Source organism: Silene latifolia, chromosome X (genome assembly GCF_048544455.1).
Source record: "Silene latifolia isolate original U9 population chromosome X, ASM4854445v1, whole genome shotgun sequence".
In the NCBI taxonomy this organism is placed as follows: Eukaryota; Viridiplantae; Streptophyta; class Magnoliopsida; order Caryophyllales; family Caryophyllaceae; genus Silene; species Silene latifolia.
In genome coordinates this window covers 318178482-318191089 of record NC_133537.1, presented here as the reverse complement: position 1 = coordinate 318191089, position 12608 = coordinate 318178482, and the positions used below count along the sequence as shown (strand labels likewise).

Sequence of the window (12608 nt, the reverse complement as noted above, 5' to 3'; positions counted from 1 at the left end):
AATAGCACAAACCTATTAAAGTGGCTAACCGAAATGAACCGATAGAAATCAAAACTAAGATCAACCCGATTTTAATCGAACTGATTTAAACCGATCCGAAATTGAATCAAATAGGCCGTTTGCCACGTCTAGTTACAGACTTACAGGTATACAGGTATACTGCAATGTTCAACAGTAACATTGTTCAAGCTTGGATGAGAATGAACAATTATAAAGTTATAATTAAGACAAGTAAATGCTACAAAAGCATATCGATCCATGCCTAGATTAATCATACAAGTAAAGGAGCACATCAAGTACAAACTAATTGGACACTAACAACTTTACTACCGTCTATATGTTTATTGCAGTATAAGGAGAGGAGCAGCAATGCAGCATTACTCACCACCGGACTGAAACATCGCGGATATGTTCAGTATTAGGCCAGTCTTTCCCCATGAAATTTTCATACCTTTCACTCAAGTGAGGACATCCCTGAATGTCAAGTTTCTTGAGCGACACGAGTTCTGATACCCATTTCGGCATTGATTTCAGCTCATCACAATCCGAAATCCTAAGAGACCTCAGAGAGGTCAAGTATTGCATCCCTCTTGGCAAATTCACTATCTTTGGGAGACTTAATAATTCCAAGGACCGAAGACTTTGATGAAGAGACTGCCACTGATTTCCTTCATCTTTTGAGTTGGTCCAATGAAGGTTAGCGATATATTCCAAAACAAGAGTTTCCAAGACACTTAGATGCTCTAACCCTCCTGAGAGACTTGTTAATTTGGGACAATGACAAATTTCCAAGTGTTTTAGGGAAAATGAGCAGCTTCTGAAAATACCCTCCACTTCTGATAGACTCTCAAGCTCTTTGTCCCAGTATATACAAATATGAGAAAGGCAATGAAACGCTTCGGTTGATATTGAATTTAGCCATGTCGTGTTGTCTGTTATTACCGACTGTAACTTAAGATGTTTCTGAACGTCAGGATCTGAAGCAATTTTTACAGACAGTTTCTTGTTAAAAATCCGTAAAGTCATCTCCTCGACTCTGGGACAATGTATAGTAGATGTCAGTTCAACACATTCTCGTATCTGCAATGATTTCAACTGAGGAAGATACAGAGAAGACAATTGATCCGGCTTCCTCGTCTTTACCCTTGTCATTCTCTTTGTCCTCCTCTTGGTGCTAGAGCTACTATCCTCGGGTAAATCGTCTTCCACTATCTCATTCCTAAATCCTTTCAACTTTGGCAGACCAGAAAGTCTAAGATCTTCAAGGCAAGGAAAACCTGATTGTACACCAGCCGGATTAGTCTCCACATATTCCAAATTAGGCAAGTCAAAGAGAGACAGGAATTTAAGATTGTATAGCTTTCCTAGCCATGGGAGATGCTGCAGTTTCGTGCAACGAACAAATTCTAACCGAACGAGATTTGGTAGGACAGTAGAAAAGTTATCCTCTCTTACCCAACTTGGAAATCTAATACTACTGTACCCTGAGAAAACTACCCCTTGGAGATTTGAATGTGGTTGCAGGTCTTCCAGTAAGACCGTCTCATAATCACCTGCCCCGTCACCTTGTGAATGTTGAATGTCAAAGCGTATATGCTTTAAATGTTCCTTGTTTTTCAAATACGTATCTCCTACACCGTCTTCCTTAACATATGCTGCATTTCTAGGGAACCAGAGTTTGAGCCAGAGATTGCCTTTCAGGTTGACAAGAGCTTTTAGGCCTTGTAGCTGATCTAAACACTCACTGGAGCTTGAACTTGCCACACACACCTTGTAGTCAGATAGGGTGTGAAGACGAATCAGCTTGTGCAGGTCCGAAGGAACGTAAGCCAACCTATAGCAATATGCTATATCCAACACTGTAAGGTTAACCAGCCTGCTCAAATCCTTTGGCAACTCTTTCAAATTTATGCATGATCTTAATATCAATGTCTGTAGATTATAGAGATTTGTAATTGAATTTGGGAGCATTTCTAGGCAGGGATTGTCTGAGAGATCTATACATCTCAAATGCAGCAACTTATTGATTGAGTTCGGTAGAGTTTTGATATCTGAATCCCTCAAGACTAAGGTCCTAAGAGAATTGCAGGTTTCTAGTAATTGGTTCAATGGTATTTGATTCATTCTGCCAACTTGAAAAAAGGTACGAATCCGGGTCTTGCCAGAGAAATGTATTTCTCGGGCAAACTCGTGCAGGAGATCATGAATTTTACATGACACAATTTCACCATACTCGTCTTTTTTCACATCGTGGAAGAACCATCTTTGCAGTAAAATTGAAAAATATTCCTCAGCAGCATCTTCAATGCTCTGACTTTCCTCTAGTGGCACAACAAACCCTTGCGAGATCCAAAGGATTATTAATAAATCCTTTTGTATCTCAAAATCTTTCGGAAACACTGCACAAAAACTGAGGCAACTCTGCAGTTCCGGTTTAAGATGATCATAACAAAGCTTCAAAACCGGCTTAATATCATTGCTACCAGGTCTGATTTTGGTAAATCCATATTCCTGAAACGATAGCCATGTACTATCATCTTGACCATATAAAAGACTTCCAACTAGTCTTATAGAAAGAGGGATATTATTACATCGTTTAACAATCTCTTGGCCAATCTTAACCAAATTAACAGAAGGAATCGCATCATCAAAGGCCGTCTTTTCAAACAGACGCCATGAATTTTCTTCAGACAGACCCTGCAATTCATAAATAGCACAGTCCCTTATTGTTTCAGTAATCGCTCCCCTAGAACGTGTTGTTACTAAAATTCGACTTCCACTTTGACCCACTTTCAAGACTTCTACAAGCTTAAGCCATTGTTCGCGGTTCTCAGTCCAAACATCCTCCAACACTAGCAAGTACTTCCTTCCTTCTATTAACTCCATCAGTTGATCATACACCTGATCCATTTCAGAGCCATTATGCTTCTGATCTGTAGCCGATCTCACAATCTTCCTAATAATTTCGTCAACATTAAATTCCTCCTGATCAAGATCAGAAACGCAAGTCCACAGCCTCAATGGAAATGTCTTAACTACCCTCTCATCATCATACAAAAGTCGAGCAAGAGCAGTTTTCCCCACCCCTTCAACACCGACAATACCAAGGACTGAAACATCATGTTGGACTTTTGAATCCAATAACATACCCACAATATTTGTGAGATCGACATCTCTTCCAATAACATCGTTTTCACATACATAAGAACACGTATTCTGCCACCTCCTTCTTACAGGTAGGAAGTCAACATCATACTTAAAACCATCATTTTCACTGACAGTCGCCTTCAATTTTTCCTTAATGTTCTTAACCCTTTTTCCCAAATTATCAGCAACAAAAAGAGGGTCAAAACGGGGAAAAAAGAGACTCACCTCTTCAGAGACCCGACCATCTTCCACGAGACGTTTCTCCCCAAAAATAGTGACAAACTCATCAAGTAAATCATCAGCGTCGTAAACTGCATCCTTGAGCTCCTCGAGCAACAGAAGCACATCATGGGATACCTCCTGCTTGTCCATCACAGCAAGGAGCAGAACTTTGATGTCAGAAACAGTGTTGCTGAAGGCATCAAGTTCGGGTTTCTTGCCTAAGAAGGAACACACCTCTTTGAGCTTGGCACATTGCGCTGCTGCAGAAAGAGTCTGAACTACAGATAGAGTTGCTGCAACATCCATTGTTGTTACTGAAAGCTTAACAGATTGATGTGAAAGTGTATAAAAATGAGTTTGACTGGTTTAGCCTGATAACAAGTTTCTAGTCATAAGTTATAGTAGAGAGATGTATTAAGCAAAATTATAGATCCAAATATTGTATTAAGATAATGTAATCACATGGGCAAACCCCAAAAAACTAGGCATTGATTATGGATTCTAGGATAAACTATACTCCCTCCATCCAAAATTAAATTCAACTTGCACCGTCTCCAAGACACCACTTTAACTCGATTTTTCTTTTTTACGATGAATGTAAATATTATATTACTCTGTATCATGTTTTAGTTCATGAAAAAAAATTCGACTACAAAAGTAAAATTGGAAAGATTATTTTGAGATGTAGGAAGTAAATAAGTGTCGCTCTCTAAAATTCAACCATTTTTAAATACAGGTATCCGAACCTTACTTCTAGTAGGTACAACATTTCCAACCCTTCTTCATCAGTTCAGGATCATGCATCTCCAAAACATGGATAGTATTTTTTAAATATCGGTATCCGAACCTTACCGGTAAACTATTATATCACATGATTTACGTGCAAAGTATCAACTCAAACAAATCATTAATAGGATCCACATCCAGCTATTGATTGTCAATAATCATGTAAAGCCAATAATGTTAAGCATCATATTTATGTGCTGATTCTCAACTACTACCTGCTAAATACTATTAAGCCGTCAATAGTTGTCATAAGTTTTTCTGTATAAGGAGAGTTCTTGTTGGTAATTTAAGTGTAATTACCGGTTCATTTTAGCGTGTTCGGGTTTGGTTCGTAGATGGGTAAGTTCGTTATAATATAATGTAAGTTCGGATAGTACGGAGTGTACACTTGCATAATTATTTATGATTTTACGGAATAGTTTTCATTTGAACAACTATGACAGGGGGCTTCGGGGCAATGCCCGGTGTTGGGTTCTCTTAATTGATGATGACATACCCATTTAACTTGTGTTTTCGTAGTTTATTATTTCAGGCTTAATCGATCAATTTGTCAGTCCTAATCACTCAAGGATCGTCAAGTGTTTGCTACCCAAGACATAGTGTCGTTTGGTCATGTTATGTAAAAGTTGGAAGAGTAGAATACTTGTAACAGTGACAGTCTAAAAATTTTATCGTTTACTTGGTTAAAAATAAACACAAGTAAAAACTATTAAGTACTAACTTGAGAAATTTAATGGATAATAAGTTCACAAGAGGTAAAACAGCTCTATGCAACCGTATGATGGACTGTTGCACAATACTGGCAACATCCATTGTTGTTACTGAAAGCTTAACAGATGTTATGTGAAAGCAGGGGCGATTCTAGGATAGGATCATAGGGGATGCAAAAGTTTAACAATGATTTCGGTGATGGAAACGAAAATTTAAACACAAAAATTTCGTGATGTAAAGTAAAACACTAAATTAAAATAAAATTGGATCCAAATAAGTCGAGTAGGTATAAATAAAATACCTTGTATAAATTTGTGAGTATATAAAAATAATATAACGAATTTAAACCCTTGATTTCCTTAATATAAATGTAAACACAAAAAAATCGTGAGGCAAAGTAAAACACTTGAACCCAATTTATGAAAATGAATGACTAAAACTAGGTAATAAATAGCATTAAAAACACAATTTATAACAAAATGAGATATAAATTGATAAAACTACCAAAAAACAAGGTATTAAATAGCATGAAAGACACAATTTATAACTAAATGAGATAAAAGTGCAAAAATGACAGCAATAGGAATTGAACTCATGACCTAACCAATACAAACTAAGTTTCCAACCACTGCACCACTAAACATTTTATGATACTTATTGAAACTAATCTGTAAATATTTCAGAACAAAGGGGATGTAGGTGAACCTCCTCCACCCCCTCTAAAACCGCCACTGTGTGAAAGTGTATTTAGAATGAGTTTGACTTGTTTAGCCTGATAATAATTTTTTTGTCAAGAGTTATAGACATTATAGTACAGAATACAGATGAAATTTTAAAAATATTATATTAAGATAATGTAATCACATGGGGTGATGGGCATATCCCAAAAGATTAGGCATTGATTAAGGTTCCTATAAAAAAAGAGCACTATTGCCGGCTTGTTGGTGATTTAAGAGTAACTAGTTTTAAATCTGTGTAAAATTGCACGGGTATATATTTGAGTCAGAATGATTTTTTTTAATGTATATTAATTTTTGCATTTCTATTGTACCTATCTAAATGGTCTAAATCAACGATGTACATAATTAATGTTTAAATTTGTTACAAACATGTGTTCACATGCACTGGTTTATAAGGAAATAACGTAATCTACTCTTGTAAATAAAAAAATGCATACATAAAAAACTTTACATTCGGATAAAAGAAATATAATCTAATAATCAACTTTAACATATGCAAGTTATTCTAAAAATTGAAAAATTTCATGATACACTACATTAGTAGTCGTAGTAGAAGTACGCATATCTGAGTCACAAATTAAAAATTTCAAGCCTTCTTTTCGGGTGACCCAGGAAAGTGCGACATAAAGCTGGCCATGACTAAACACTGGTCTTGGAAGATAGATGCTGACCTGAGATAAAGACTGCCCTTGACTCTTGTTTATTGTCATTGCAAAACAAACAAATATGGGAAATTGTCTTCTCTTTTAAACGTCATCCGTAAATCTCTTGGTGTCCGATGGAGTAAGTGTTAGTCGAGCAATATGCACTCTATCACCTTTATAACTACCAGTTAAGACAATACATCTTATCACGCGTGCCCCCAGATCAGTCATAATTAGTCTCGTGCCGTTACACAACCCACGTGATTGATCAATGTTTCGCAGAAGCATCACCATAGCACCGACCTTCAACTTCAACTGGTGATTCGGGAGTCCGACACATTTAATACTGTTGAGGAATTCAGAGAGAGTGAATGTCACCGTCACCTGTACCTCTGTCATCACTACACACCTCATCGAAGCTTAAATAAATTCTCTCATCCTTTTTAATAAGCGACAAAACATATTCATTTACTGATTCAACAATCTCGTGAGGAGGGGCCAGGATTGCTCTTTGTTGGAGATATTCCGGATTCCACAATTGTGCTAGCAGATCCGGATAAGTGACATCTACTAATGTCTTAATATGATTCGTCACATCCTGAATTAGTAAGTCGGCTGGTAATTCTAGATCAACTTCTCCATCATTTTCACCGCCTGCTATACCATCTCCAATCTCCAAGAGCCATTCCGAGAATTTTCGTAACTCCTCAACATTGTCAGTTGAACTACCAACTTGCAATCACATATTTTTGGTCAATCTAAGTACCTATACGTGGTATACGTTTTAAATAATTTAAATACAGTACGACAATAATAATTTAAGTAAGACTCACATAAAACGGTAATATTGATATTTAAAGAAAGAAATATATATACCTTGCAGAAAGACCATAAATACGATGAACACAGGGATGCAGCCACAACATCTGCTCTACTTCCTTTTGAAACAACCGGTAATGTCTGTCTAAAATCACCCCCGAATACCACAAGTTTTCCACCAAACGGCACTTCTGATGCGTGTCCTAAATATGATGTTTTACACCCTATTTCACACGCATTTTTGAGCTCAATTATGTAGTTTATGCTACTATTTTCCCTATTTTCGTTTACTTTCGTATTTTTGTGTAATATTGCAGAAATGTGAAGAATCCAGCGGAAATCGATCTGAATCCGTCCCTAAGTGCTTGGCATAGGATTTGACGTGAAGTAAAGACTCGGGAAGTGAACTTGGTGCGCGTAGCAAGGCCTGAAAGACATATTTGCGAGAGTTTTAGGAGCGGATTACCAGCTAACTTGGTCTATAGACTGACCTACATGGTCTATAGATTGCCAGAATGCTGAACAGTGGACTGCAGGAAGAGCAGTCAGTCGATAGACTGTGTCCCATGGTCGATCGAATACGTGAGCTGACGAACAAGTTTTATTTCCAAATCAAAAGCTTCTGGTAATCTCAACCTTTGGTCGATCGACTGATATCAATGGTCGATCGACCGCTTGTGCAACCTGACGGGAATTAAAAGATTTTTAACCTAAGCCCATTTGTAATTAGGTTTTAAGAAGAGTTTTACGTAATACTTCTATATAACGTAACTCTTCCTGCTATTTTGGGGATGGATCATTCATTCATTAATTTTGTATTAGGGGTTCAGATTTATCATACCTAGTTTACAGTTTTCTTAAGTATTTCAATAAAGTTCTTCTTTGCATCCGGGTTTGTTCTTCCTGCTTTCCTTATTTCTGGTAACTCTTGCTCTGAATTTTGTTCTTTCTTTATAGATTAGAATTGATTAGTTAGAATCCCTAAGCCCTAATTCCTTCTTTTATGCGGTTTTAGTGTTTATTTAATTTAATTATGAATTCTGTTATTTGCATCTTTAGTTTCGTTATCATTATTGATTCCAGTATGAGTAGCTAAATCTCCCGCGCTAAGATGTGAGGGGATCCGTAGTGTAAATGGCGTAAGATAGGTAGACCTGAGTCGGGGTATGGTTGATCTACTGACCTTATTGGTCGATCGACTGTATCCGTTGATCGATCAACTACCTCCATTGGTCGATCGACTGCGTCGTGTTAGATTAGCATCGTTTCAATGTTTTAATTGCAATATTTGTCAAAATCGAATGCAAGCGACTATTTAAATGTTTAGTATTTGACCGACCCACAAGATCGAGAGATAGGGGAGGGAAAATAGATTAATAAATTGAGACGAACAAATTGCTAAGATCGAAAGATAAGTAATTTAGGCTTTAGTAATCACTATTCAGAGCGAGAGCTAGTTTTAGTGAGACTTAGGGATTAGTAGCATAGGCCGAAAGGAGCTACTAGTTAACTCGGACCGAGAGAACCTGTTATTTCCCCATCTTACATGATTATTTCAGACTTACCTAGGTTTACCGCCATCATAGCTACAGTGAACCGATCGTCTTAGCCTTCTTTTAATTATTATTTACATTTCTTTCGTTATTTGCATTCTTATTTTATATTATTAGATTTAATCCAATCCAAAACCCCCCAGAAATTCATAGACTGAAATAAAACAACTTAACTCCCCACCTCCCTGCGGATCGACCCTTACTACCGCTTGCTAGTTGTAGTTTGGAAATTATAAATATTATTTTTGATACTCATATCGACAGGTATCAACTTCAGCATTTCCCACGTCCAAAACATGCATTACATCTTTTAAACTTTTATCAAGGGCCTCAAAGCAATGCCTATGAGTCATCGGTGCTTCATCCCATATTATGAGTTTAGCACGTATCAAAAGTTCAGCTAAATCACTGTCGGGCTTAATTCGGGAGCATATGAAATCCTCCGTTACATTAATGGAAATTCCAAACCTGGAATGAGCTGTTACACCACCTGGTATCAATGTTGCTGCAATTCCACTTGACGCAACAACCACAACCATATCGCCCTTATTCCTGAAACAGGCACACAAAGCTCTCCAAAGGAAAGTTTTTCCAGTTCCACCATATCCATAAACGAATAACACCCCTCCTTTGTTACTTAAAGCAGCTTCCATAACTTCATTATACACCAACCTCTGCTCGTCAGTCATTGAAGATAACTGAATCTCATGTTCTTCACTCAAGGACTGTCTATCGTACGACAACGCATCCATGACTAAACTATTTCGATGATGTGTCGTTGCAGACATGTCTGGGAACAGCATTCCCTCAAATCGACGAAGTGAACTACCATTTATTTGAAGAGAATTTTCAATATCAATAAGTGCATAATTTTGCAACTCTTCATCGGTAAGCTGTAAATCTGTGGTTAAAAAAAGTTGCAATATTATCTACGTGATTTTATATATTGCAGCAATAAATTCATAGAATAGATGAAGGTAAGAATGCGAAATATAAAGAATTGTTTTAAAGTTGTTCTAATTAAAATAGCGGTAAATGTTTACTATTAAATGAAGACACACCTTGATTGTTAAGAACAGTGCGTTGCCTATGAAGGATGTCGTCCGATAGTAGTTTCCAAGTTTCGTCCCAGATTCTGCTCGGCATAGACAAAGTGCCACAAAATAATAACGTCGCGAACAAATTTCTCAAGTAGAAGCCAGACCCCCAATCAGCTGCTTCGTTGATAGCTGTAATATACTCTCGATCATCACCAATTAATTCCAATGCATAACATGCTTCTCTAAAGGTCGGATGAACAAAATGATTCACAGTCCTAATATCCTCAAAACATTTTAGTCCCTTAACGTGATTCAACATTACTCTCATGAAATACAACTCACCACATTGCGGGGGAACATGAACCAACCTACCAATTGTAATTCCTTTTTTCCTAAGGCTCCATTGACGAAGTTTCTTTTTCCAAACAAATTTGGTTGGAAATTCAACAGTACAATAATTCTTTAGCAACCTGCATCTCTTCTACTATCGAATTATTACAGCCCATTCAATTAAGAAATTGTGACACCCCGAGCGAAGTATTTTCTACGACCTTATCAACCCAATCATCATCGTGGAAGACAATAGGTTGCTCGTCCGGAAGATGGTACTGTAGCCTTTCAACAGCAGAAGTTCTGTAGTGGATATCAAACCAAAAAATTCTCCACGCGGCTTCACATGCAGAGAGATATCAACAATCGTAAAACCTCTTAATCTCATCAAATCGACCAGGGTCCTCCTCATTACGTCGTGTGTAAGATGACTGCATGGTAACTCGATCAGAGCCCTTGTTAATCTAATTAAATAGGTACTTTATGGATCTAGATTGATTACACCATTCGACATTGATACGAGCCCGATATTTCAACAACAACTGAGAGTTATATGGAATGACAAAATCATTTCCCAGGGGCACATCATCTTTAATCACCGTAACTCCTTTCTTGCTTCTCTTGTATATAGGGTACCCATCACCTTCAACCGTTGTTATCTTGGTGCACGGCTTTGGGTAATATTTTGAGCACTTGTCTCCGACCATACACTGACATGAGGGCTTTGCTTTACCACACGGTCCATGAAGCATATACTTGCAAACAACACTATGTAAGACTTGATCTGTAGTCGGATCAGGAATCTCCGCGGAAATGATTTTGTCGACATCTGCGGCTGTAGGAAATTTGCCCTCCCGATGTAGGAACAATACTATATGGGCATGAGGGAGTCCACGTTTTTGAAATTCAATACTATACACGACTGCAAAAAAGACGTTCATAAATGTCATTAGATTTTTGTACAGTAATGTTATGTCAGAAACGATATATTAAGTTAAAAGATTAGCAATTGGTAGTACCTCCTCGCGCTCTTCCAAAAATATGTCGATCCTTTAAGTCCCTAATCAAATCATCGAGCTTCATTTTAAAGACGCGACAGACAATATCTGGACGGTCCTCGGGTCGCAATCCTCTTTTAGAAACAAATCGTACTATTTCCGGCCACTTTGGATTACAGGTGAAAGTGATGAATAAATCTGGATAACTAAACCACTTACAAATAGTCATGGTATCAAGGAAATTTGCTTTTTTCCAGTTGTCACCTCCGGGGAAAGAAGAAGGCACGATAAACCGAGTACCCGCTGAAGATGGCTCAACATCTCCTCTTTCAACAACATTTGAGAGGTTCTTATAATTATCAACTCTAAGTCGATCTTGGTTAAAACGAATGAAATTCAGCCTATGCGATTCGACCAGTATATAACAATCAACTAAAAATTGGTGGAATGCCTTACCAGATAATAAGATCGTTGTAAATTCAACATCTGGTGATCTCTCTATAAGATGATAAGCAAACCACTCCCTACACGTTGTTTCTTCACGTGGTTGGTCACTCGTGCTAACACCAATAGAAGAAGCACTATGTAGGATACCTGGCCTGTACCCATCTTCTCCGGATGGAATTAACAAAGGATATTGTAATGGGGTGTATAAAGGGTGCAACTTAGATATCCGCTGTAAACCACCGCAAGACCTTCGCACAATAATATCTCACTTCTCCATATGTGGACCAATATAACCCTCAATTAAAGCCGCTACCTCTGAAACTGTTGGAAGATTGTAAGTTCTTCCATCACTTGATCTCCTTGAATCAGTTTGATACTCACTTCACTATCTATATTTTTAGTCAGTCTATCCCTAACCTTCCTAAATGTCTTTGCAATTGTATTGTGAGAGTCAATCATATTTTCCAACAATCGTATTAACTCGTCATTGAACCTTGATGGATCCTCTGGACTACAATTAAAAATAAAATTTTTTCCTACGAAAAAAAATATTATTTAAAAAAATTTTATTACGGAAAGAAAATATATTTACCTAATGGCATTTTTTCGGTTCTGAACTTCCTCTTCCGTGTCATATATGTAAAGTTGACAGAACTTTGGCCTTGCATCTCCGGTCGGTACCAAAGTCCCTATCCGATGGCAATTTTGACCTCCCATCCTAAAGGTATACGGTCCTTTACCTTGATTGATGGAATGATCGATTTTACCGCCCATAGAAATGAATGAGAACATCGAGTTATAAGCTCTAATGTTTTCTCTATAATGATTGCTAAATCGATGCTGACCGGTCAACAACGACTTTATAAGTTCAGGCGGCTGCTGTAGAAATGCGAGTTCAACTTTTCCATCAGAACAACAAAGTGAGAACTTAGGACGTCTTGTACCACGTCTTTTATCTTTTCTCTCCTCAAACCACATCAACGCGTGACATTTCTCGCACTCATATTCTGCATCACCATAGTCCCAATATCCTTCCCATGCTAAAAAGTTTTCAAAACAAAATTCATAAATTGAGACATAAAAATTAGACTACAATAACCAAAGCATGTTCCAATTCAAATTAAAAAATAAAAAGTCATGAATGAACTATCCATCATTATTTAACGACACA

At 37.4% G+C, this 12608-nt stretch overlaps 3 protein-coding genes across 3 annotated transcripts in view; all 3 read right to left on the bottom strand.

The window, feature by feature from the left end:
- Window positions 1-381: 381 nt before the first annotated feature.
- LOC141620622 (putative disease resistance protein RGA1) lies at window positions 382-3675 on the bottom strand. The gene has a single exon (XM_074437445.1). It carries the CDS (start codon window positions 3673-3675, stop codon window positions 382-384), a length of 3294 nt encoding a protein of 1097 aa, XP_074293546.1.
- Window positions 3676-6608: 2933 nt separating this feature from the next.
- On the bottom strand, window positions 6609-8650 carry LOC141620621 (uncharacterized). The gene is made up of 2 exons (XM_074437444.1): window positions 8635-8650; window positions 6609-6982 (listed from the first exon to the last, which is right to left on the bottom strand). Exons 1-2 carry the CDS (start codon window positions 8648-8650, stop codon window positions 6609-6611), a joined length of 390 nt encoding a protein of 129 aa, XP_074293545.1.
- Window positions 8651-8861: 211 nt separating this feature from the next.
- LOC141620620 (uncharacterized) overlaps window positions 8862-12608 on the bottom strand; it is a 28212-nt gene continuing 24465 nt past the window's right edge. The window contains exons 13-18 of the mRNA XM_074437443.1: window positions 12030-12477; window positions 11751-11948; window positions 11210-11391; window positions 10473-10914; window positions 9684-9904; window positions 8862-9523 (exon numbers count right to left, since the gene is read on the bottom strand). Of these exons, the coding sequence (XP_074293544.1) occupies window positions 8862-9523; window positions 9684-9904; window positions 10473-10914; window positions 11210-11391; window positions 11751-11948; window positions 12030-12477 (2153 nt within the window). The remainder of the gene's footprint in view (window positions 9524-9683; window positions 9905-10472; window positions 10915-11209; window positions 11392-11750; window positions 11949-12029; window positions 12478-12608) is intronic.